Source organism: Felis catus, chromosome B2, assembly GCF_018350175.1.
Source record: "Felis catus isolate Fca126 chromosome B2, F.catus_Fca126_mat1.0, whole genome shotgun sequence".
Classification (NCBI taxonomy): Eukaryota; Metazoa; Chordata; class Mammalia; order Carnivora; family Felidae; genus Felis; species Felis catus.
This window is the reverse complement of record NC_058372.1, coordinates 2,338,328-2,361,577: the sequence shown is the minus strand read 5'-3', so window position 1 is coordinate 2,361,577 and position 23,250 is coordinate 2,338,328. Positions and strand designations below refer to the sequence as shown.

General features: G+C 45.0%; 1 protein-coding gene across 1 annotated transcript in view; it reads left to right on the top strand.

The window, feature by feature from the left end:
- ZSCAN16 (zinc finger and SCAN domain containing 16) overlaps positions 1-23,250 on the top strand; it is a 41,912-nt gene that overhangs the window by 1,383 nt on the left and 17,279 nt on the right. Inside the window, exons 3-5 of the mRNA XM_006931350.5 lie at positions 11,940-12,394; positions 12,523-12,670; positions 20,877-21,813. Coding sequence (XP_006931412.2) covers positions 11,996-12,394; positions 12,523-12,670; positions 20,877-21,813 — 1,484 coding nt within the window. The 5' untranslated portion in view covers positions 11,940-11,995. The remainder of the gene's footprint in view (positions 1-11,939; positions 12,395-12,522; positions 12,671-20,876; positions 21,814-23,250) is intronic.

Sequence of the window (23,250 nt, the reverse complement as noted above, 5' to 3'; positions counted from 1 at the left end):
CCTCTTTTCTGTTTCCTGTGATGGCAGCTACATCATCTGCCTCATCTTTCAGACTCATCAAACCCTGTTTGTTTGGTTTTTCCCTTGGTCCCTGCTGTCTTTAGTTAAAAAAGATTCTAAAATATCTTAGATTTCTCTTTTTAGTATTATCTCCTTATTGGCCCTGTTCCCTCTAGTACATTTGAATTTATCCTGACCATCAATTAAAAACAAATTTTTCAGGGCACCTAGGTGGCTCAGTTGGTAAAGTGTCCAAATTCGGCTCAGGTCATGATCTCACAGTTTGTGAGTTCAAGCCCTGCATTGGGCTCTGCACAGTCAGTGAGGGGATTCTCTGTCACTTTCTCTCTGCCCCTCCGCTGCTTGTGTGCACCTGCTCCCCCCACCCTGCCAATAAGTAAATAAACTTTAAAGAAAAAAAGAAAATAAATTATTTTTCTTTGTCACTTTCAACTGCGATCCCTAAACTTACTGCTTATTTTCATCATCATCTACTTTTGACACCCATTGTTACTCTCATTATTCAATCCAACTCTCTTTGATTGTCGCTCTATTTGTCTCTTTCCTTGCCCACTTCGTCCCATAATTCTGTACCTACAGAATGGGAGAAAATATTAAAACGCAGATGGGGTGCCTGGCTGACTCAGTTGGTAGAGCATGTGACTGTTGATCTCAGGGTCTTAAGTTCAAGCCCCACATTGGGCACAGAGCCTACCTTAAAAAATAAAACACAGGCAGAGGAGGCAAACATACATTTTTCCAAAGAAGACATACAGATGACCAAGAGATACAAATTATCAGAGAATTGCAAGTCAAAATCACAATGGGATATTACCTCATGCCAGTGAGAATGACTGGTGTCAAAAGGACAAGAAAAAAAAAAAGACAAGAAATAATAAGTGTTGGTGAGGATGTGGAGAAAAGAGAATCCTCATGCACTGTTGGAGGGAATGTAAATTGGCGCAGTCACTCTGGAAAACAGTATGGAAGTTCCTCAAAAAATTAAAAATAGAACTACCCAGCAATTGCACTACTAGTTATTTATCTCCATACAAGGGTCTGACATTGGGAAAAATTGCCATGTCAAGAGGAAAAGACCTTGAAGCTTTTCTCATGCTTCTTTCCATAGCGTCCTTTTCCAAACATATCATCTGTTGAAAGAGACCTGAATTCTTAATGAAATTGCCTGAATATATAGCCCATTATTAGAGCTTCTTATGCACAGGGGTAGTCTGAGACGTTACCAGAGCTGAACTCACCTGAAAAGCTTTCCCACATTTATTACATTCATAGGGTTTCTCTAATACTGAATACGGCCAGTGCTTGCACTGGAAGCTTTCTCACATTCTTTACATTTCTTTTTAACATTATTATTTTTTTTTTTTTTTTGAGAGACAGAGCATGAGTGGGGGAGGGGCAGAGAGAGAGAAGGAGACACAGAATCTGAAGCAGGCTCCAGGCTCTGAGCTGTCAGTACTGAGACCAACGTGGGGCTCAAATTCATGAACTGCGAGATGATGACCTGAGCTGAAACCAACTGAACTACCCAGGCACCCGTCTTTACGTTTCTTTTTAAGTTTATTTATTTTTGAGAGAGAGAGAGAGTGATCGGGGAGGGGCAAAGAGAGGGAAAGAGAGAGAATCCCAAGCAGGCTCCACGCTGTCAGCACAAAGCCCAACACAGGGCTCAAACTCACAAACCTTGAGATCATGACCTAAGCCAAAATCCAGAGTTGAATGCTGAACGGACTGAGCCACCCACATGCCCTACATTTTTTATGTTTATAGGGCTTCACTCTAGGATGGATTTTCAAGTGACCAGCAAGATGAAAGCATTGAATAAAGGTTTTCTCCCACTTACTGCAGTGATACAGTTTCTTCCCCAAGTGGGTTCTCTGATGTTCAGAAAGGGGGGAAAGCTGAATAAAGGCTTTCTCACACTCAGCACAGTTACAAGGTTTTTGTCCTGTGTTCCAGGAGAAATTTCTCCTACATTTATCACCTGTATGTTGGAAGACTTCTTCACAACTGCCTTCCCTGTAAGTCTCCCCATGGAGTCTCCTAGATATGCAGTGCTTGCTTCAAAGGTGTGATACCTATGCAGTCACACAGGGCCCTAGCACTTAGAAGGGTCCTACTTCCGGAAAGTCCTTAGCTTGGTTTAAATATGCTATGTTGTCACAGTCTTGAGATTCTAAATTTTATCTTTGAACACATGTTCTATAAGTAAAGCAGAACAATAATGCATACACCTACGCAGAGCGTATGTCTTGCCTTCCCATTCAGGTGTAGCGTTTGTAATCCCCCAAGAACACAAAATTCCAGTGGACCCATGATTCATGGGAGTTAGTGAGATTCAAAGTAACTACGAAGGAGGCAGAATAGGCTGCCCCAAAGTGCGCCACTTGGCATGTGGATTTTTTTGAGCCAAAGGCAATCAAGACCCAGAAGACCAGGAAAATCATTTACCTCTCCATTAACTACCTAAGATAATTTAGAAAGGGGGCCTGTACCAGAAAAGGAGCTATTACCAGACATAACTTTTTCATCTGAAAGACTTAACTGCATGCCACGGCAAACGTCTGATTACCAACATCTGCTCTCAGTGCCCTGTGAATTACCCTCCTACCCTTTGAAGTCCCAGGTCCCTGGCCCATTCCTTGACTCGGGATGGCACGTAAACCTCAATCACCCAGGGGTCTCATCTTTGGGATTCCTACATGCACATAATTTTTTCTCCTGTTTGTCTATCTTATGTCAATTTAATTATTAGACTAGCCAAAGAACGTCTGTAGAAGGAGGGAAACTTTGCCCCTACATTTACAAAGTAAGCTGTTACATGTGCAGCTGAGTAGCTGGGGTGCTGACGGACAGGTGAGACCATACTTTCTTGCTGGAACCATAATTTGTTTATAATACAGAATGCTGGCAAATGGCAGGGTCTAAGAAACAGGAACAAGAAACCCCACCACGTTCTTATTTGTGTTCCTTCCCTGGGCTAGGCAGCCGCTTACTAGAAATGATGGCAGGAAGCAAAAGGGAAGAGAGCAACCCGATGACCCTTTCTTTTTCTTCCTCCTTACTCATCAAAAGCTAAAGGTAGAGGGATCCCTGGGGGGATCAGTCAGTTAAGCCTCCAACTTCAGCTCAGGTCATAATCTCACGGTTTGTGAGTTTGAACCCCACACTGGGCTCTTTGCTGACAGCTCAGAGCCTGGAACCTGCTTCAGATTCTGTGCCTCCTCTCTCTGCCCCTCCCCCACTCACACTCTGTGTCTCTCAAAAATAAACAAACAAACAAACAAAGCTAAAGGTAGAGTTCTGGTAGAATGTGTACCTGTAAGGAAGCGAGGAGTCACCTTTGTACGGTGTTACTACAGATCTGAAATACATATGCACATAGGAGCTACAAGATATTAATTGTGTGTGGTTTGATAATTCCAGATGCTTTTATACTTGCATTTAAAACTGGCATTGTACTGGGGTGGGGGGTGGAGGGGCCTGGCTGGCTCTGTTGGTAGAGCACGGGACTTTTTTTTAAGTAATCTCTACCCCCAATGTGGGGCTCGAACCCACGACCCTGAGATCAAGAGTCACATGCTCTACTGACTGAACCAGCTAGGTGCCCCACTTCTCTTAATCTTGGGGTCATTGAGTTTAAGCCCCATGTTGGCCATGGAGCCAAAATGAAATGAGATGAAATGAAATGAAAATTTAAAAACTAAATAAAACTGACATTGTACAATATTAAGGTGAACAGCAAAACTCAAAATTTTAATTTTTATTTACTTAAAATAACATTAAATTTAAAAAAACACAACTGGTGAGTTACAAGACAGCAGATGGTGAAAGACAAAAAGGTTTTATTTTTAATATCTTTAACAATATGTTTTTCCTGCTTTTTGAACAAGGGGCCTCACATTTTAATTTTGCACTAGCCCTGCAGATTATTTAGCTGGTACTGCCTATGTGGATGTATTTCTCTAAATATTTGCTTCTTTAGAGCAAACTTCTTATTGGTACTATTTCTGTCACCTAAAGTAAAAAGATTGCACAGATAGAACTTATTATCTGAGAGAGACACCTAAGGGGAAGAGCAAAGGATGATTTAATCATGTCTCAGACTGGGTACCATGGGTTAACCTAAATCAAGCACAGGTAACCGGGTCAGTTTATGGGAGATAACACACAGCAGAGATCCAGGACACAGATGAGAACAACAGATTTTTGGCAGTAATGACAGTAAAATTATGAGAGCATTAAAGAGTTTTACCATATATAAAGCACTTTTGAAAGATATCTTCATTTCACCTCATAATTCATTCCTCTAAGGTAGATCTTATTTCCGTCCCTCATTTAGAGGTGAAGAAACAGAAGTTCATAGAGGTTAAGAGACTCACCTGCAGTGATTTAGAATATAACCACAAATTCTTTGGCACAACTCCATCTAAAAGATGGAGCCTGATTTCTCTCCCCTTGAGTCTTGACTGAATCTAGTGACATACGTCCAAAAAATCAGAATATGGTGGAAGTGGCGGTATGAAACTAGATCATAGGAGGCACGGCAGCCTCCTTGGTCTTTCTCTTAGATCACTCATTTTGGGAGAAACTAGCTGCCATACTGTGAGGACACTCGGGCAACCCCATGGAGAGGTCCACATGTTAAAGAACTGAGACATCCTGCCAATAGTCATGTGAGGGAAGCAGCTTTAAAGCAAATCCTTAGATTTCTTCAGATAACTGCAGCCCAGCCAACATCTTGACTGCTACCTCTTTTTTTTTTTTTTTTAATGTTTATTTATTTTTGAGAGAAAAGGTGAGTGGGTAAGAGAGAGGGAGACAGAGGATCCCAGGATCCAAAGCGGGCTCCATGCTGACAGCAGTGAGCCCCATGCAGGGCTTAGACTCACGAACCATGAGATCACGACCTGAGCCAAAGTCAGACGCTCAACCAACTGAGCCATCTAGGCACCTTTTGAGAATACCCTTTGAGAATCCTCACCTCTTGAGAACACCCTGAACCAGAACATTCTGCTAAGCCCCTTCAAATTCCTGACCCACAGAAATCAGGGGTTTGTGTTAAGATGGTACATTTTGGGGTAATTTGTTACATAGCAATAAACGTGGAGAGGAAATGACCACACTAGGAATCTTTACAGAAAGAATAAAGAGCATTGTCTGCTGGTGCATTGTCCCTAAAATGTCTGCTAAGTCACAGACCCCAGTACCAGATATTCTGACCCCAAATCCTATTTCTTTACTAGATTATTCTACCCATTATAAGGATGAGAAAAGAATGAGAAGAGAATCAAAGGAAAATGTGGAACTGGAAGTTGAATGAACACAAATAGGAGAGAATTAACGAGAGCTATGAAGTGTTAGAGTAAATCCATCACCAAGAATCAGTGAAACATTATTAGAGGGACTGAGGAGGGAGAGACCATGAACTGGAAAAAGTGGGGACAACAGCCATTGATAATAACATGCTCCAATAGGGTCACCTAGGTGGCTCGGTTGGTTAAGCATCTGGCTCTTGGTTTCGGCCCAGGTCGTGATCTCAAGGTTCATGAGTTCAAAAGCCACATTGGGCTCCACACTGACAGTGTAGAGCCTGCTAGGGATTCTGTCTCCCTCTCTGTCCCTCCCTTACTCATGCTAGCGCACACATGTGCTCGCTCTCTCTCTCTCTCTCTCTCAAAATAAATAAACTTTAAAGAACTTACCAAACTCAACACCCAAAAAACCTAGTCCAGTGAGGAAATGGGCAGAAGACATGAATAGACAATTTCCCAAAGAAGACATCCAGATGGCCAACTGACACATGAAAAAATGCTCAACATCACCCATCATCAGGGAAATACAAATCAAAACCAAAATGAGATATCACCTCACACCCATCAGAATGGCTAAAATTAACAACTCAGGAAACAATAGGTGTTGGTGAGGATATGGAGTAAGGGGAACCCTTTTGCACTATTGGTGGGAATGCAAACTGGTGCAGCCACCCTGGAAAACGAATGGAGGTTCCTCAAAAGATTAAAACTAGAACTACCCTACGACCCAGCAGTTGTACTATAGTTATTTATCCAAAGGATACAGGAGTGCTGGTTCAGAGGGAAACATGCACCCCAATGTTTATAGCAGCATTATCAACAATAGCCAAATTATGGAAAGAGCCCAAATGCCCATCAACTGATGAATGGATAAAGAAAATGTGGTGTATATATATATACACAATGGAATACTACCAGGCGATGAAAAAGAATGAAGTCTTGCATTTGCAACAACGTGGATGGAGCTAGAGGGTATTCTACGCGAAATAAGAGAAAGACAAACATCATGATTTCACTCATGGAATCTGAGAAACACAACAGATGAACATAGGAGAAGGGAAGGAAAAATAAGATAAAAACAGAAGGAGGCAAACCATAAGAGACTCTTAAATACAGAGAACAAACAGGATTGCTGGAGGAAGAGGGTTGGGGGATGGGTTAAATGGGTGATGGGCATTAAGGAGGGCATTTTTGGGGTGAGCATTGGGTGTCATATGTAAGAGATGAATCACTGACTTCTATTCCTGAAGGCAAGACTACACTGTATGTTAACTAACTTGAATTTAAATTTTAAAAAATCAATAAATAAATTTTTAAAATAATAATACGCTCCAATAGAAATCTGAGAAAAGAAGAATGAACAGTTAAATAAAAACCAGGGGAAAGTTTCATTCAGTACTGAAGATGGTGCCGAAATAAGCCATGGTCAGAGTTGTTCCTAAGGGGGATAGAACCAGATCTACAGTGATTTGGGAATGTACTAAATACAGGAGATCCTCAACATTTCAAGTCAGCACAAGGGACTTCAAGCATCCATGTCTCCATTTCTCATTTAACAGAGTCACAAATACCTTAACACTGGAGTGTGAGAAGTTATTAAGCCAGTGAGAGAGTCCAGTTTCCACATCTCAATAAGCTATTACTATTCTCTGCTGATTCAATAAGTCTCATTAAGGCTGAGGAGTTTACTGAAGTGTTTCAGTTACATTTTAGTAAGTTTTATGGAGGATATACACGGATCACTCAATTTTCTAAGTTCTTGCTCCCTAGATGATTCTCCTTCCCTGTTCTAAGGCCCACTCACTGTCCATTTAAAGTTCAATGACTCCCATGAAACCTTCACTGACCATCCCAGGCCAGAATAAAAGTATCCATTGTTTTACTTCCTGACTACACCTTTGACAAATAAAAAATGGGTGTCAGAAGTACTCTGGAGAGATGCTCTGGCCAAAGGTGAATTCTGCTCTTATCCCTTTCGGGTAGCGCACTGAATCTCTGAGATTCGTGCATAGTTGGCTTTCCATAAGCCAGAGTTGGAAACTCTAAGACTTGTGGCCCACTATTCTCTTTAAAAGACATTTCATGTCTAAGGCAATAAGGTAGGACCTGGAGAAAACTGGATCCAGTTGAGCTTGTGAGGGAACCACACTGGGAATTGGAAATAGAACTTCAGAAAATACATCACAAGTAGTGTAACCAAGGGACACAGAACAGCAGACCCAGGAACCTGAAGCCCAAGTACAGGAAAGCAGATAGCAAAGAGTAAGAGACAGACTTGGAACCACAGAGGTTTTAGCTCAGTAATGATCTACTCATTCCAGTTTTGCACCCTTGTTCCCTCACCACCATCTTCAACTGTCCTACCCAGATTATAGCTCTTTTCTTATCCAGTGACTAGAACGTCAAACTCCTTCCCTAAAACTTCCTAGTACACCCATTTCCTCCACATTGTGGATGCTTCTTGTGCACACAGGCTTGGAGCTCTTTGGACAGGATGGTCAAGAACTACTTAAGCAGCAGCACCTTTAGAATCTGCTCCTTAATGTGTATCTTGAACCACAGCCACTAACAGCAAAGTTCCTGGAGTTGACTCAGGGGCCCAGGCATTCATTTCCCACTAACATTACTACCTAGCGCACTGGCAAAAGTTCTGGTCAATAGACTTACTCCATTGTTCTCCATTGTTGCCAGGATTCTTGCACCCTAGTCTGGCCCCCTTCTTTTATTAATAGGGGTTAGTTGGCTTTTGGAGACTGTATCTTAGGGGTCAAGGTTACTAACCCCTTTAACTCCTTAGCCATCATGATCTTGAATGGATCTGTGGTTCGGAAATATTCTTCTGAATCTTTTGGGAGAATTCCTAATGGAGAGAAAACTCAACATTTCCCAGATACAATTGTCACATACCCTAGTTTTGTATAAGACTTCATTACAACACCACAAAATAAAATCTTGTTCTGAGGCTTAGGTAATGCTTTTGTAAAGCTATACAGATAGCTTTTCCTACCTTTTCCCTCCACAATGTCCTCAAATTTTTCAGGCTTTAATTATCAACCAACCAACTAAAAACCTATTTGTTAAGCATTTGCATACAAACTCAGCAGATAATAAAAAGGAAGATTAAGATATATCCCTGTCATCTAGATGCTGATAATCTTCCAGAAATAATACTTCTGCCCCAGGAAGAGAAAGTCTTCGGTGAGAACAGACTGGGTACCGGGTAAGAAAGAGAACAGAATTTAAAAGGAAGAAAGCAAAATCAAAGAAAAGCAATCGAATCCCAGCTAACGGTTCTCTGTCTTGCAGCAACTGGCTCAGGATTTAGGATTTAGAATTGCTGAGAAAGAAAGCCAGAGGAGATGTGCTTTCCTTCTCTAACCTCTTTCCCCACCAGGGCAGGTGCTCATTCTCACACATCTCAAGCTCTGGAATACCCTCAACACCAGCCCCCCTGTTAATGCCATCAGTCTTCAGTTCAGTCACAACCATGTTTTCAATATATCTCAGTTCTTACAAGGGCGACTGCTTTGTCACAGATCATCTATGTTTGCCTGCTCAACACTGAAGTCCTATTCATTTGTTGCCTTTTAGGCAGGTTCTCTGCTAGTCCTTTAGCAAAAGCACCTAGGTGCTTCTCTGCCTCCCACTCCACCCACCAACTTAACCTCCAAAGTGGAAGCTTTTTGTATTAGCTGCAGCCCAACATCTGTTAAATTTTTCCAGCACCCTGTTTTCTGCCTGGGATTCCGATTTTCTTAACCCTTTTGTAGTGTCTGTGTCATTCATGCTCTGTACCAGTCACCCAGGGGTTAAAACCCCTGGAACAAATGAACTCCCCTTCTGCAGAAGCTCAGTAACACAAAAATGAGCATAGCCTCAAGGAGCTCACTGCCTAGAACAGGGCAGTAAGGATTCTTACCTAGAGGTAAGAAATTCAGTTCCTAAGCGATTTTTACTGCAGTCCGTATAAAAACGTCAAGTTACTACGAGTTGTAATAGCAATGCGGTATGAGGTACTATCACCTCCAGTTTGTAGAGGCAGTGAGTTTAGTTTAACTAACAGTCGGAGAACTCAAGATTCCGACCCCCTACCAGAAGCTGTTGAGCACTGGGCCGACCAAGCTTAGGCCGAGAGCCCTCGTGTAACCCTGTTTTCCTGGCACGTAACTGGTACTGAGCAGCTCGCGGCAACACTACACCGTCTGGGCATTCAGTTCTACCCAACACACTTCAAAGGGCCCTGTAGCGGTTTTATCTTGAAATGTCAGTACGTACAGTAAGTCCAGAAATCACGTCTCTTTAACGCGAGCACAGGGGTCTCCGGCTGTGCGGCACCGAGCGCGGCCACACGGTAGGGAACCCAGCGCGGAGCGGAGTCCCTCGCGTGCAGGCCACACCGGGCGGCTCGAGCAGGTCTCCCCACGCCGCGAGCAAGACGCACGACAGCGCTCCGCACGCTGAGGAAGCCCCTCAGCTTCCCCTCCGACGGCCGTCCTGCTGCTGAGCCAAGTGTCTGCCTGGGAGGTGTGGCAACGTTCACAGCACTCGGCTCGGAGAGCAGAGGACGCGGCCGGGGAGGCAGGCTCCTGGGAGGGCGAGGCGGCGGCGCTCGATCCCCTTAACACCGGGAGGGTCACGAAGCAAATTCCCACAGGCCCCAACCTCCCGGGCGGGCTGCCGGCTCCCCGCCCCTGCAAGTGCCTGAGGGCCGCGCCCTGCCTCCAGGATCCACTCCATCACCTCCCGGCGCCCCGCCCCTTCACGCACCGGCACCTCACGTCCCGCCCCCTCGCGCCCCTCACGTCCCGGCGCCCCGCCCCTCATGCCCTGAAGCCCCGCCCCCTCACGTCCCGGCCCCGCAACCTCCCGGCTCGCCTGCTCCCCGCCTCAGCGTCGGGAGTGGTCGCCGCCGCCGCAGGCGTGCGCTGACGGTCGGGGGCCGCCGGAAGCGACGCCGGCCGGGTGGGATTCGCGGGCGCACATCTGCCGGCGGCACGGCCGCCTTCCCCCGGCCCGGTTAAGACTCGCGTCCGGAGAGCGCCGTACCGCGACCGGGGACTCCCAGGTCGGCAAGGGTGGGTAGGGAAGAGTCCCCCTGCCCGGCAGGGTCTGTGAGGACCACCCTGGCCTGAGGGGACCGCTGCGGTTGCTCGTGGACGCGGGGCCGGCGGGGCCGGGCGGCCGGGTGACGGGAAAGGTGTTTGCGGTCCGGCTGCTCAGCTCCCCGCGGGATCTTCCTCTTCGGAAGGTGTCAACTCCTAGAAGTCCCTGTGTCCTTTATTCTGACTGATCCCTACAACGGAGAACCCCCCAAAATCCATCGTTAGGGCGGGGGAGGTGGGAAGGGTGTAAAGGATGCCCAGTGGGGCAGGTGTTCGGCAGGCGACAGACGGCCTCCTTGTGGGCCTGAGCCCTGTGCCCAGAGAGCGGGGCGGGGCTGCGCGGGGCGGGGCTCCCGAGAGAGGACCCGCTCTCCGCCCGGACTGCGGCCCTCACCGAGGACTCACCGGGGGCCAGGCTCCGAGTTACTGCCGGCCGTACGCGCTCCAAACCCCCCTACCCACGTTGTCCTGTTGTTACCGGGCCGTGGTTGTGTAAGATGTTAACTAGGGGAAGCTGGGTGAAGGTGCAGGGACTTTTCTGTTCCATTTTGGGAAATTTTCTTTAAAGGTATTCCAAAATAATACGTTAAAAAAAAAAGGTAAGATATGTTTACAGAGGGCGAAATACAGGTTTAGAGAGATTAAGCCATACGCATAAGAGAACACGACAGGATTCAAGCCCAGGTCCTTCACCACTGCCCACCGTGCCCGTGAATTAGTCCACGTTCGCTTAAACGCACAGGCCCTGCCACCACGTGGAAAACAAACCATCTGCACCCACACAGCCTACTGCCTGCATTAAGGTGATTTTACTATTCATTTGTCTTCACTAGATGTGACACTTTTCATTCCACTGTCTTTATCAACATGACATTACTATTCCAGGAAATTCTTGCCCTATAAGATAAAGTCGCAAGTAATAGTATTTACTTCAAGAAATGACCCCTCAAAAAATCCACTTAAATGAGTATCAGACTCTCAGCTTTCAATGGAAAAGATCCAGACTTTTTGAAACCCTCAACTCAAAACTTTCACCTTGTTGTATCCACCTCTAAACTGTCGTGTCATGATCCTTGACCAATCTTTATCCTGCCTCAAGAGATGTGCCTTACACTCCCAAAACCTCATAAAAATCCTGACTTTGCCTTCCTCCCTGGGAGATTTACTAAGACTCTGCCAAGGTAGTGCTAGCACTCATAGCAATAAATTCAATTTGGTATTATCAATTATTTTGGCGTTATTTTTGGAAAGCAGAGATCCAACAATATTCTCAGTATTATCAAAAATACTGTTTGACAAACATTCCTTATGTTTGGAAAAAGGTTTGAATTATTTTAAACATATTTTTTCAATTCTCTTTAATTTTGGGTGGAGCCTTCTTTCTCTTCTGAACAGAAACTTTAGACTTAGTGAGTCATGTGTTTAATCAATGAGCGTGTGTGTGTGTGTGTGCATGTGTGTCTATGTGTGTCTATCTTCTTAACAGTGGTTTTTGTAACCTCAGGAGTGTGTCCTGAAAGGTAACACACTTGTTGCCCGCCCCCGACCATTGGAGCTAGAATGGCTGGAGTACTCCTTCCACGGCCTCCTGAAGAGTCAGAGGGACTCTTCGGAGTAAACAACAAAAAATGGCCTGCCAAGGTTCAGGCGACTGGCCCACAGTGGAGCAGCCCAAACCACCAGGAGGTGTTCCGCCAGCGCTTCCGACAGTTCTGCTACAAGGAGACCCCTGGGCCCCGTGAGGCCTTGAGCCAGCTCTGGGTGTTCTGCTGTGAGTGGTTAAGGCCTGAGATACGCACCAAGGAGCAGATGTTGGACTTGGTGGTGCTGGAGCAGTTCCTGACCATCCTGCCCGAGGAGCTCCAGGCCTGGGTGCAGGAGCATCACCCGGAGAGCGGGGAGCAGGCCGTGGCTGTGCTGGAGGATCTGGAGAAGGAACTGGATGAACCAGGCCAGCAGGTAGAAAAAGGGCCTGTGCTCAGTGCGGGGATGGTTGGGCGCGGGCATCAGGCTGATCCTTTGTGGGCTCTTGGGATCATGTACACTGTGGGCCCTTCAGATGCCCAGACGAGCCTGCTTGTTCTCAGGTTTCAACCCAGACCTGTGCACAGGAAGTGCTTTCTGAGACATCGGTGCCTCTGGATCCAGCTAAGGAAGCAACATATCTCCAGCCTCAACCCATGGAGATCCAGCTTAAGGGTGAATCTCAGGACCCTCAACACCAACAGGACTGTGGTTAGTGTTGACACTTGGGGCATATGGCTCCCCCGGAGACCTTAGAATCATTCATCATTCAATAAATACATGTCGAATACTTATTACGTGCTGGGCACCATGCAAGGCGGTAGGTATAGTGAACAAAGCAGACGTGATTCTGGCTTTCACGGATCTTACAATAGTCTGGTGACAGAGGCATTAAATAAACACACAAATGAATGTACCATAACAGACTGCATATGGGGGAAGAAGGTAGAGAAAGCCTTTTTGAGGAAGTAATATGGGAGCTAAATCCTAAAAGTAGAAACTAGCCATAGACGGAAAAGCAAGGCAGGCCTAACAGCATGTGCAAAACCAAGTGGGAAAGAAATGGGTTTGAAAGAAGGCCAGAGTGACTGGAACATGAAGAGACAGAAGAGCAGAGAGAAGGCCGTCAGGGGCCAGAACACAGGGCTGTGTGGGACCAGGTAAGGAGTCCATACATCTTTAACTTTACTGTGTGTAAGACCCACCTCTGGGTCCTGCAAGAATCCCAGCCCTAGGAAATGCTCAGTAAAGGTGAGCGATGAAGTCCAAGCAGAGGGATAACACAGGATCAGAGATCCGCTCCTTGGCTGAGAGGAGCAGTGCCAACAAGGTGGTCAGAACAAAGTGAGAGCCTGAGAAATTGTATATTCCTCGCCCGCTTGCTCTCTTTTTTGGTTTTTGATTAGGAACTAACAGGTGCTGCGTAAGCTGGACATTAGCCAGATTGGAGAAGGAGAAGAAAGACCACTTTGAAGACTTGCTGTAGCTTGAGTCAACATTGTGAGGGCCAAAAGTAGGGCAGTTTTCAATGGTGATGGAAGGAAGGGAGGGATGAAGAGAGGTCACTTGTCCTAAAGCCCTGGGAGGTGCTGGAAAGACAGTAGAGTTGCTCTCACTCCTCTCCTGGCTGGAACAAGGAATCCAGGGTTCAGAGTTGGAGCATTCGTACATCTGATGGGTGGAAGTGACGCCCGCTCTTCCCAAGGGAAAATGGAGTGTCATTGTTAGAAAGAGTGTCTACACAACATGAGTTACGCTTTCTCTGTTGTTGTCTTCTTTGTTATGCTGAGGGAAGACTTTTAAAGGATGCAGGGTACTTCTTACATATAGGTAGGAGTGTATGAAATTCATGTTTTCCAAATTAAGGTGTTTGACATAGGGTTTTCCTAAAGAACTGAAGCTTGCTGTGTGAAGGTCAAAACTTTATTGTATTAGCCAATTAATGAGCATCTTACCCATATGTGTAACAAATTCTTGTAAACTGAACAGAGCCTGTCCTTTTCTTGAAGATATAAGCTGATCATTACGATTAATGATTCAGGCCTGCAGATCACTGCTTCTCTTGGAGACTTTTGGGTAGGAAGGGCCAGCAGCTTGTATCCTAAAATGACACCAGACTATCATGCCAGTAAATGGCAGATGTGTGATTTAAATATAGTCTCTCTCCAGGACCCGTGTTCTTAATTCCTGAGTACTGTTGGGGTATAAAAATGAGGAAGATGGAAAGTTATAGGAAATGAAACTGAAAAGGTAGGCAGAGACATTTTTAACCTTCACTGTGCATCTGGATGACTTTAAAAATATATAAGTGCCTGGGCCCCACCCTCAGAAATTGGCTTTCAGTTGGACTGCGGTGAGGCCCGAGCATGGACTTTTTTTTTTTTTTCCAACCCTCCAGGTGATTTGCATGTGTAGCCAGCTAAAGTCAAGAACCCAGTGGATCACGAAGGGCTTATACACTCAACAGATGAGTTTAGGTTTTATTCTGTGGGGAAATTAAAGTTCGATATTCAGAACTTTTAAGTCCTTGGGCAGTTTCAAAATTTGGTAATTTAAACTCTAAGTGTGGTACGTACAATCTACAAATGGCATGTGAAGTCACAATAATTTTTAAAACAATACAAAACTGCACACTTCAGTACAGCCACTGTAGATGTTGGGATAGTGTGGGCCGTCTGATCACACAGCTCCTGGAAAGTAAATGGCTGTAGTCACCTGAATTCTAAGTTCTGCTAAGGAGCACAGTTTCTTGAATAAACCATGTCTTTAAGTCTCTGTAAAGAAGTCTGATAGCAACAAAGTATCGGTGTACATCCCTTAGACCACTTTGGAAAACCTCCCATGGGATTAATTATACATTGAGAGCACGTGGCTTGTTTTTAGTGTTTGCTTATTGATTTTGAGAGAAAGAGAGAGCGTGGGGGAGGGGCAGAGACTGAGAGAATCTCCAGCAGGCTCCACACTGTCAGTGCCGACCCTGACACAGGGCTTGAACTCATGAACCGTGAGATCATGACCTGAGCCGAAATGAAGTCGGACATTTAACCGACTGAGCCACCCAGGCACCCCAAAACCAGTGTCGTTTTGAAATGTGAAATCAGGGGCACCTGGGTGGCTCAGTCGGTTAAACGGCCAAATCTTGATTTGGACTCGGGTCATCATCTCACGGCTCCTGAGTTCCAGCCCCACATCAAGCCTGCTTGGGAGTCTGCCTCCCTCTCTCTCTGCCCCTCCCGCCACTCACCCTCTATCTCCAAAATAAACAAAAGTCAACTTTAAAAATAAAATGCGAAATCAGTTTTTTTCATAGGAAGTTTATGAGATTTCCTGACATATCAGTTATCGAGGCAACATTCTCTCGTATACCTTTCCTGTGGGTTCGGTCTTCCTGAAGTTCGTTCTTTAATAACTACTTCAGGCGCTTTGTGTGTAGACTTAGTCTTTGCTTATCTGAAAACACCCTAATTTTGCCCTCCCTTTCTAATCCCAGTTTAGCTAGAGTAAAATTCGGAATGACAGGTTTTTTCCTCAGGTTTTGAAGGTACTGCTGGTCCTGCCGCTTCTAGCAGCTACTCTTCTAACTGCTGTAATTTGCTAGTGAAAGGCTCCTGTCAGTCTCAATGTTTTTGTAACATTTTTAGGAATTCCGTCTTTTCTTATTAGTAGTGTTTACATTTACTCTTAACCTGTGTAAGATGAAGTGTCACTAAAAAGTGTGTCCTGTTAGGGTTTTATTTTTACTCATCTTCCTTTGCCCATAAATGCCCTGTTGCTCTACGGACCCTTGTTTTTCTTCAGTTCTAGAAAATTCTCCGCTATCAGTTCTTTAAATAATGTGGGTTTTTGGTTTTGTTTTATTCCTTACGTATTTTCTTCTGGAACTCCCAGAACACACTGGTTAGGACCTATTTACCATGTTCATTTTGCTTAACTGCTGTTTCACATATATTATGTCTTTGTCTCTGTGGTACATCCCAGGGGAGTCCTGTTATGTTCCAGTTTATTCTCTCGGACTCTGGTTTATCCACTTTTAAAATCTCTATCCAGTTTTTATACTATCTACTCTTGTCCCATTTTTGCTGATTTTATTTCCTAACTCTGTGTTTATGTGATGTGGATACTATGACATCAGTTATCTGTTTTAGGGATCTTTAATCTTTTCAGGATTTTTGATGAGAATAATTTCATCTGGGTTGAATTCATGTTCCAAGTGGTGACTTTGTTAATCATCTTTCCTAGCATTCCATTCACGTTTTGAAATGTTCATGTCTGGGTCCATTTTGAGTTCCTTCCGATCTGCTTCACGCTCTCCCCTTCCTTAGCAATTCTCTCATTACCTGTGCCCCACTCCCACCCCAGAACCGGGGCTCCAGTGTCATGCGGGGAAACACAGACCATCAGTGTCATCACAGGTGTCCCCACAGGGTTGTTGGCCGCCGTGCTGTCCACGTGCTTGTGTGTGTGTCTGTGTCCCACCCAGACTCTGGCATGAGCTGTGAGCTAGAACCTGGCCCGTGGCTTCAACTGTAGCTACCATTCTGTGGGTTTGTTCCCTTTCTGGTCCACGGAGATGTTTGTCTTGTCTTTTTAGCACAGACTTGTTTTAGAGTAATTTTTATTTTTATCACTCCATGTATGTGAAGCTGAAGTGTGAAGTCGCTGTGTTGTCCTGACTAAAAAGCACACCATTTTCCCCAACCTTTTTTAGTGGGTTAGAAATTATGTTTCTGTACTATGCTTTTTCTTTTCCTTCTTGTTTTGTTTTGGCGTTTATTCATTTTTGAGAGACAGAAAGAGCACGTAAGCAGGGGTGGGGCAGAGAGAGAGGGAGACACAGAATCCAAAGCAGGTTCCAGGCTCTGAGCTGTCAGCACAGAGCCCGATGCAGGACTCAAACTCATGAACTGTGAGATCATGACCTGAGCTGAAATTAGATGCTTAACCGACTGAGCCACTCAGGTGCCCCACCTATGCTATGCTTTTTAATAATAATCCATAAGTTTTCTTCTCATGCTGATATGAATTTTAGTTCTATTATATGTGCAGTGATGTTTTGGATCTCATCTAGAGTACATTTTATATTTGCTTATGGCTTTAAAAGACCATGTTCTTGCATAAATGTGTACTTTGTGTAATTTTCCTTTGAATTCTGCACACAGATGTATCTAAGGTAGATGTAACATAAGGTTTTAAAGTGCCCCAAAACTTTACGATAACCACATATAACCAGTGACATGAGATTTTTGTTTTGTCACCCGTGTGGCAGGGTGGTCTGGTGAGTAATGATCGCAGGCCCTGGTCCTAAAAGGAGGCCCGGGAAAAGGCTCCTATCACTCTGGGCAGCTTGCTTCTCTGCTCCACCTCATCTCTGGGTTTTTGCCCTTCATACGTGGATGCCCTGACCCCCATGACGGCTGTCACCCTCCTCAGCAGGGGGCCAGTGAGAGATCTCACATCTACTGTTAGACCTTGGCTCCTTCCCACCCTGCTCCCAGAGTCTCCTTAGCTGACCCATTTGGGCACATTTGGCCAGTGCCTCTGCCTAGGGTTAGGTTTGCCCTTCACTCTGGGTCCTAAAATGGGGTTACTTTCACAGAGAATCCGCCTTGAGTGGGACAGTCTCACTGTTTTCCAGAAACTGTCAACCACTGAGGAAGTGGCCACATCTCCCACCCTGGAGGAGTGTGGTCATTGGGATGCTGCTCGAGGCACGTCTGTAGGAGACACAGGCAGGGCAGTTATGGGAGCATGCCTTCCCTGGGTCAGGACGGTGCGAGAGTCTAGGTCTGTTACAAGACCCTTCTCTGTGTTGGTGACTATTTACCTGGGGCGTCTCAAATGACCCACAGAGCGGAGCTTCAGGATCGACAGACTCCCAGGTTTTTGGGTTTTCTTTTTGTTTTGTTTTTTTTAATTTAACTTCATTTTTTATTTTTTTAAAATTTACATCCAAATTAGTTAGTATATAGTGAAGCAATGATTTCAGTAGGTTCCTTAATGCCCCTTACCCATTTAGCCCATCCCCCCTCCCACAACCCATATTCTCCATATTTATGAGTCTCTTTTGTTTTGTCCCCCTCCCTGTTTTTATATTACTTTTATTTCCCTTCCCTTATGTTCATCTGATTTGTCTCTTAAAGTCCTCATATGAGTAAAGTCATATGATTTTTGTCTTTCTCTGACTGACTAATTTCACTTAGCATAATACCCTCCAGTTCCATCCACGTAGTCGCAAATGGCAAGATTTCATTCTTTTTGATTGCCAAGTAATACTCCACTGTATATACATACCACATTTTCTTTATCCATTCATCCATCGAAGGACATTTGGGCACTTTCCATACTTTGGCTATTGTTATTGTTGATAGTGCTGCTGTAAACATTGGAATGCATGTGTTCCTTTGAAACAGCACACCTGTATCCCTTGGATGAATACCTAGTAGTGCAATTGCTGGGTCTTAGGGTAGTTCTATTTTAAATATTTTGAGTAACCTCTATACTGTTTTCCAGAGTGGCTGCACCAGTTTGCAATCTGATCAACAGTGCAAAAGATATTCTTTCTCCACATCCTCGCCAACATCTGTTGTTGCCTGATTTGTTAATGTTAGCCGTTCTGACAGGTGTAAGGTGGTATCTCATTGTGGTTTTGATTTGTATTTCCCTGAGGATGAGTGATGTTGAGCATTTTTTCATGTGTCGGTTGGCCATCTGGATGTCTTCTTTGGAAAAGCGGCTATTCATGTCTTTTGCCCTTTTCTTCACTGGATTATTTGTTCTTTGGGTGTTGAGTTTGATGAGTTCTTTATAGATTTTGTATACTAACTCTTTATCTGGTATGTCATTTCCAAATATCTTCTCCCATTCTGTCGGTTGCCTTTTAGTTTTGCTGATTGTTTCCTTTGCTGTGCAGAAGCTTTTTATTTTGATGAGGTCCCAATAGTTCATTTTTGCTTTTGTTTCCCTTGCCTCCGGAGACATGTTGAGTAAGAATTTGCTGTGGCCAAGATCCAAGAGGTTTTTGCCTGCTTTCTCCTCGAGGATTTTGATGGCTTCCTGTCTTCCATTGAGGTCTTTCCTCCATTTTGAGTTTATTTTTGTGTCTGGTGTAAGAAAGTGGTCCAGATTCATTCTTCTGCATGTCGCTGTCCAGTTTTCCCAGCACCACTTGCTGAAGAGACTGTCTTTATTCCATTGGATAGTCTTTCCTGCTTTGTCAAAGATGAGTTGGCCATACGTTTGTGGGTCCATTTCTGGGTTCTCCATTCTGTTCCATTGAGCTGAGTGTCTGTTCTTGTGCCAGTATCATACTGTCTCAATGATTACAGCTTTGTAATACTTCTTGAAGTCTGGTATTGTGATGCCTCCAGCTTTGGTTTTCTTTTTCAAGATCGCTTTGGCTATTCGGGGTCTTTTCTGGTTCCATACAAATTTTAGGATTATTTGTTCTAGCTCTGTGAAGAATGCTGGTGTTATTTTGATAGGGATTGCATTGCATATGTAGATTGCTTTGGGTAGTATCGACATTTTAACAATATTTGTTCTTCCTATCCAGGAGCATGGAATCTTTTTCCATTTCCTTGTGTCTTCTTCAATTTCTTTCATCAGCTTTCTATAGTTTTCAGTGTATAGATTTTTCACCTCTTTGGTTAGATTTATTCTTAGGTATTTTATGGTTTTTGGTGCAACTGTAAATGGGATCGATTCCTTGATTTCTCTTTTTGTCATTTCATTGTTGATGTATAGGAATGCAACCGATTTCTGTGCATTGATTTTATATTCTGCAACTTTGCTGAATTCATGAATCAGTTCTTGAAGTTTTTTGGTGGAATCTTTTGGGTTTTCCATACAGAGTATCATGTCATCTGCGAAGAGTGAAAGTTTGACCTCCTCCTGGCCGATTTGGATGCGTTTTATTTCTTTGTGTTGTCTGATTGCAGAGGCGAAGACTCCCAATACTATGTTGAATAACAGTGGCAAGAGTGGACATCCCTGTCTTGTTCCTGACCTTAGGGGAGAGCTCTCAGTTTTTCCCCATTTGGATGATATTAACGTTGGGTCCTTCATATATGGCTTTTATGATCTCGAGGTATGATGCTTCTATCCCTACTTTCTTGAGGGTTTTTATCCAGAAAGGATGCTGTGTTTTGTCAAATGCTTTCTCTGCATGTATTGAGAGGACCATATGGTTCTTGTCATTTCTTTTATTGATGTGACGAGTCACGTTAATTGTTTTGAGGATATTGAACCAGCCCCGCATCCCAGGTATAAATCCCGCTTGGTCATGGTGAATACTTTTTTTAATGTATTGTTGGATCCGGTTGGCTAATATCTTGTGAGGATTTTTGAATCCATGTTCATCAGGGCAGACTCCCAGGTTTTTCTTTGCAAGAAGAGTAGTCATGTCTTTGGGGCCACATCAGTTTCTGTCTGTCCCCACATGATAATATCCTATTGTGCCCCATATGTCCAGACATGCTTGTTCTGTGTATTTGGAAATAGGATACTTTTCTGTGCTCTGACCCCTCATTTTTCAGTACTCTAAGGGCCTTCAGGGCCCCCTGCATGGAGCTGCTTCTCAGCTCCACATCAGCACCGGCCCCCTGGCAGCTTCCCTCCTCTCACAGCCCTGTGCCTTCATCCATCTCAACCCCACTTTGGCCTTCCCTCGGAACCCCCTGTCCTCTCAGATCCTCTTCTGTTGTTGACTTACGCCCCACTGACCATCTCCGTCTGCACAAGCCATGCCTGGCCAGTGCAGCCACTGCTGGTCCCTCTTCCTTTGCCTTCCCCCACTTTCTTCCTCACATGGTGTGGAACAATTGTGTTGGTAGAGTTAAGCTGTGTACTTGTAGTAGATGTGTTTAATTTTACTTCCTGTATGTTTCAGTGATGTTTGAAATCTCTCCTTTTGTTTCAGATGACGTAATCGGAATTGAGAAAGGAGAATCGATTCAAAAGCAGGAGCTTACCGTAGATACAGAGTCTCCAAAAAAGTCACCTGGCCAAATCAACGGAAAAGTCCCTCATTGTGAAGAAACCCAAGAACATGAAGGACAGACAAAGAGATATCAGAGAAATTCTTCAACCGAGAGAAGATATAAGTGTGACGAGTGTGGGAGAAGATTCACTCAAAACTCAAGCCTCATTAGACATAAGAGAATCCACACTGGAGACAGACCCTATTCATGTAACGTGTGCGGCAAAACCTTCATCCAGAGTTCCCAACTTATTGACCATCAGAGAATACATAACCGATTAAAACCGTATCAGTGTGATGAGTGTGGAAAAGCCTTTTATTACAGTTCACACCTTGTTCAGCATCAAAGGACCCACACTGGAGAAAAACCTTTCCAGTGCGGTGAGTGTGGGAAAGCCTTTCACTACAGCTCCGGCCTCGTTCGGCACCAGAGGACCCACACGGGAGAGAAGCCCTACCAGTGTCACGTCTGTGGAAAGGCTTTCTGTCTGAGCTCGCACCTGATTCAGCACCAGCGCGTGCACACTGGGGAGAAGCCGTACCAGTGCAGTGAGTGTGGGAAAAGCTTCAGCCAGAGCTCAGGCCTCTTCCATCACCACAGGATCCACAGTGGGGAGAAGCCCTATGAATGTGATGAGTGTGGAAAGGCCTTCAGTCACAGCTCAGCCCTGGTGGGGCACCAGCGAATCCACAGTGGAGAGAGGCCCTATGAGTGTGACGTGTGCGGGAAGGCGTTCAGTTATAGCTCCCATCTTCTGGGACATCGAAGGATCCACACTGGGGAGAAGCCCTATGAGTGTGACGTGTGCGGGAAAGCTTTCCGGCGGAGCTCGCACCTCCTGGTACATCAGCGAATCCACATTGTAGAGAAGCCCTGGTGATGTCAGCAATGGTGCAGAATTATCCATCCGCACTTTCCTGCAGAACGTCAGACAGGGACGTCTCCGTGATGGAGAAGTAGGGAATTCTGTGATCACCATTGCGGTTTCCGCTGTCATTTGAAAATACTTCTGGAGGCTGAAAGAGGCAATCACCTGACAGCTTGCCAAACAAGCATGTCGTCTGATGACCTGGGACCTTGGAGGGGCTCGTTCCACATCCTCAGACTTTCCTCCTCGAAGCAGGGGCTCAGGAGATCTCTGTAATCCGTTAGCTATGTCCCCAGGGTGGTAGAGATGCTGCTATTCCCTCCCCTGCCTCCTTTCCTCCCTATTTTCTTTGGAGTTGGCGTGATGATCTTGTCTGAAGTGTGAGTTGAGAGTTACTTGATTTACATTTTTAAAAATCCTGAATTTTTGGTTAGCTTGATAAAAGACCTCAGCCTATCGGTTGTCTACACTAAAAACATAAATACAAAAACCACTTTGTAATTTGGGATAAACGTTTGGGTGGGTAGGAAGGTTCCATGGGATGGAGCAGGAGGGTTGATCACACACATCCGGTGACCTTTCATATCTTCCACCAGAGATGTCAAACGGGCCAGGGCGCTGTATTTGGCCTGCATGTGCATTTTTCCCACATAGTATGTTTTGTGATAACATGAAATTATTTCAACTTTTAAAAATCTGGAGATTTCACATCGAATCTGACTTTCCAGATTCTCTTACAAAAACGCATGATGTGGCAATACTAGATGCCACCTTCCCACGAGGCAGGAGTTGACTGGAGCAGATTATCACCCACTGCGGATGGACACAGTCCACTACCACACAGCGACCTGTGCTCCCTGACCACCCCCTGCTCCCCCTACCTGTGTGAGCCCTGCCCTGCTCTCCGGGCTTCTCAGGACCACCTTGCCACCAAAACACTGCACTTTAGCTTTAGGCGCTGGCCCCCAAGAAGATTTTCTCTGAAGAAAAGGCTTTCTGCTAACAAAAGCTTGAAGATTTACTATAAAAGATTTAAGGAGCACCAGGGTGGCTTAGTCAGTTAGACATCTGACTCCTGATCTCCGCTCAGGTCTTGATCTCAGGGTAGGGAGTTCAAGCCCCTTCTTGGGCACTGTGCTGGGCATGAAGCCTACTTAAGTAAATAAATTTAAAAATGTATACTTGAGCACCTGAAGGTAGAGGAAAGCCACGGTAAAATTTTCCTTAGACAGAATGTACAGGTACTTATTGAAAGACAACTGTGATGGCTTCTAGCCAGACCTGTGGAGACTAGTTCTTCCTGTGAGATGAAAACAGCATGCTGATGGGAGTCAACACTAATGTTGGAGTGAACAGGCTCAGGGCCCAAAGCAGAGGTGCAGCTGAGGGAGAGAAGCTCAAGATCTGAAGCCACAGGGGCGGCAAGGCCGTGGAATGAGGCCCAA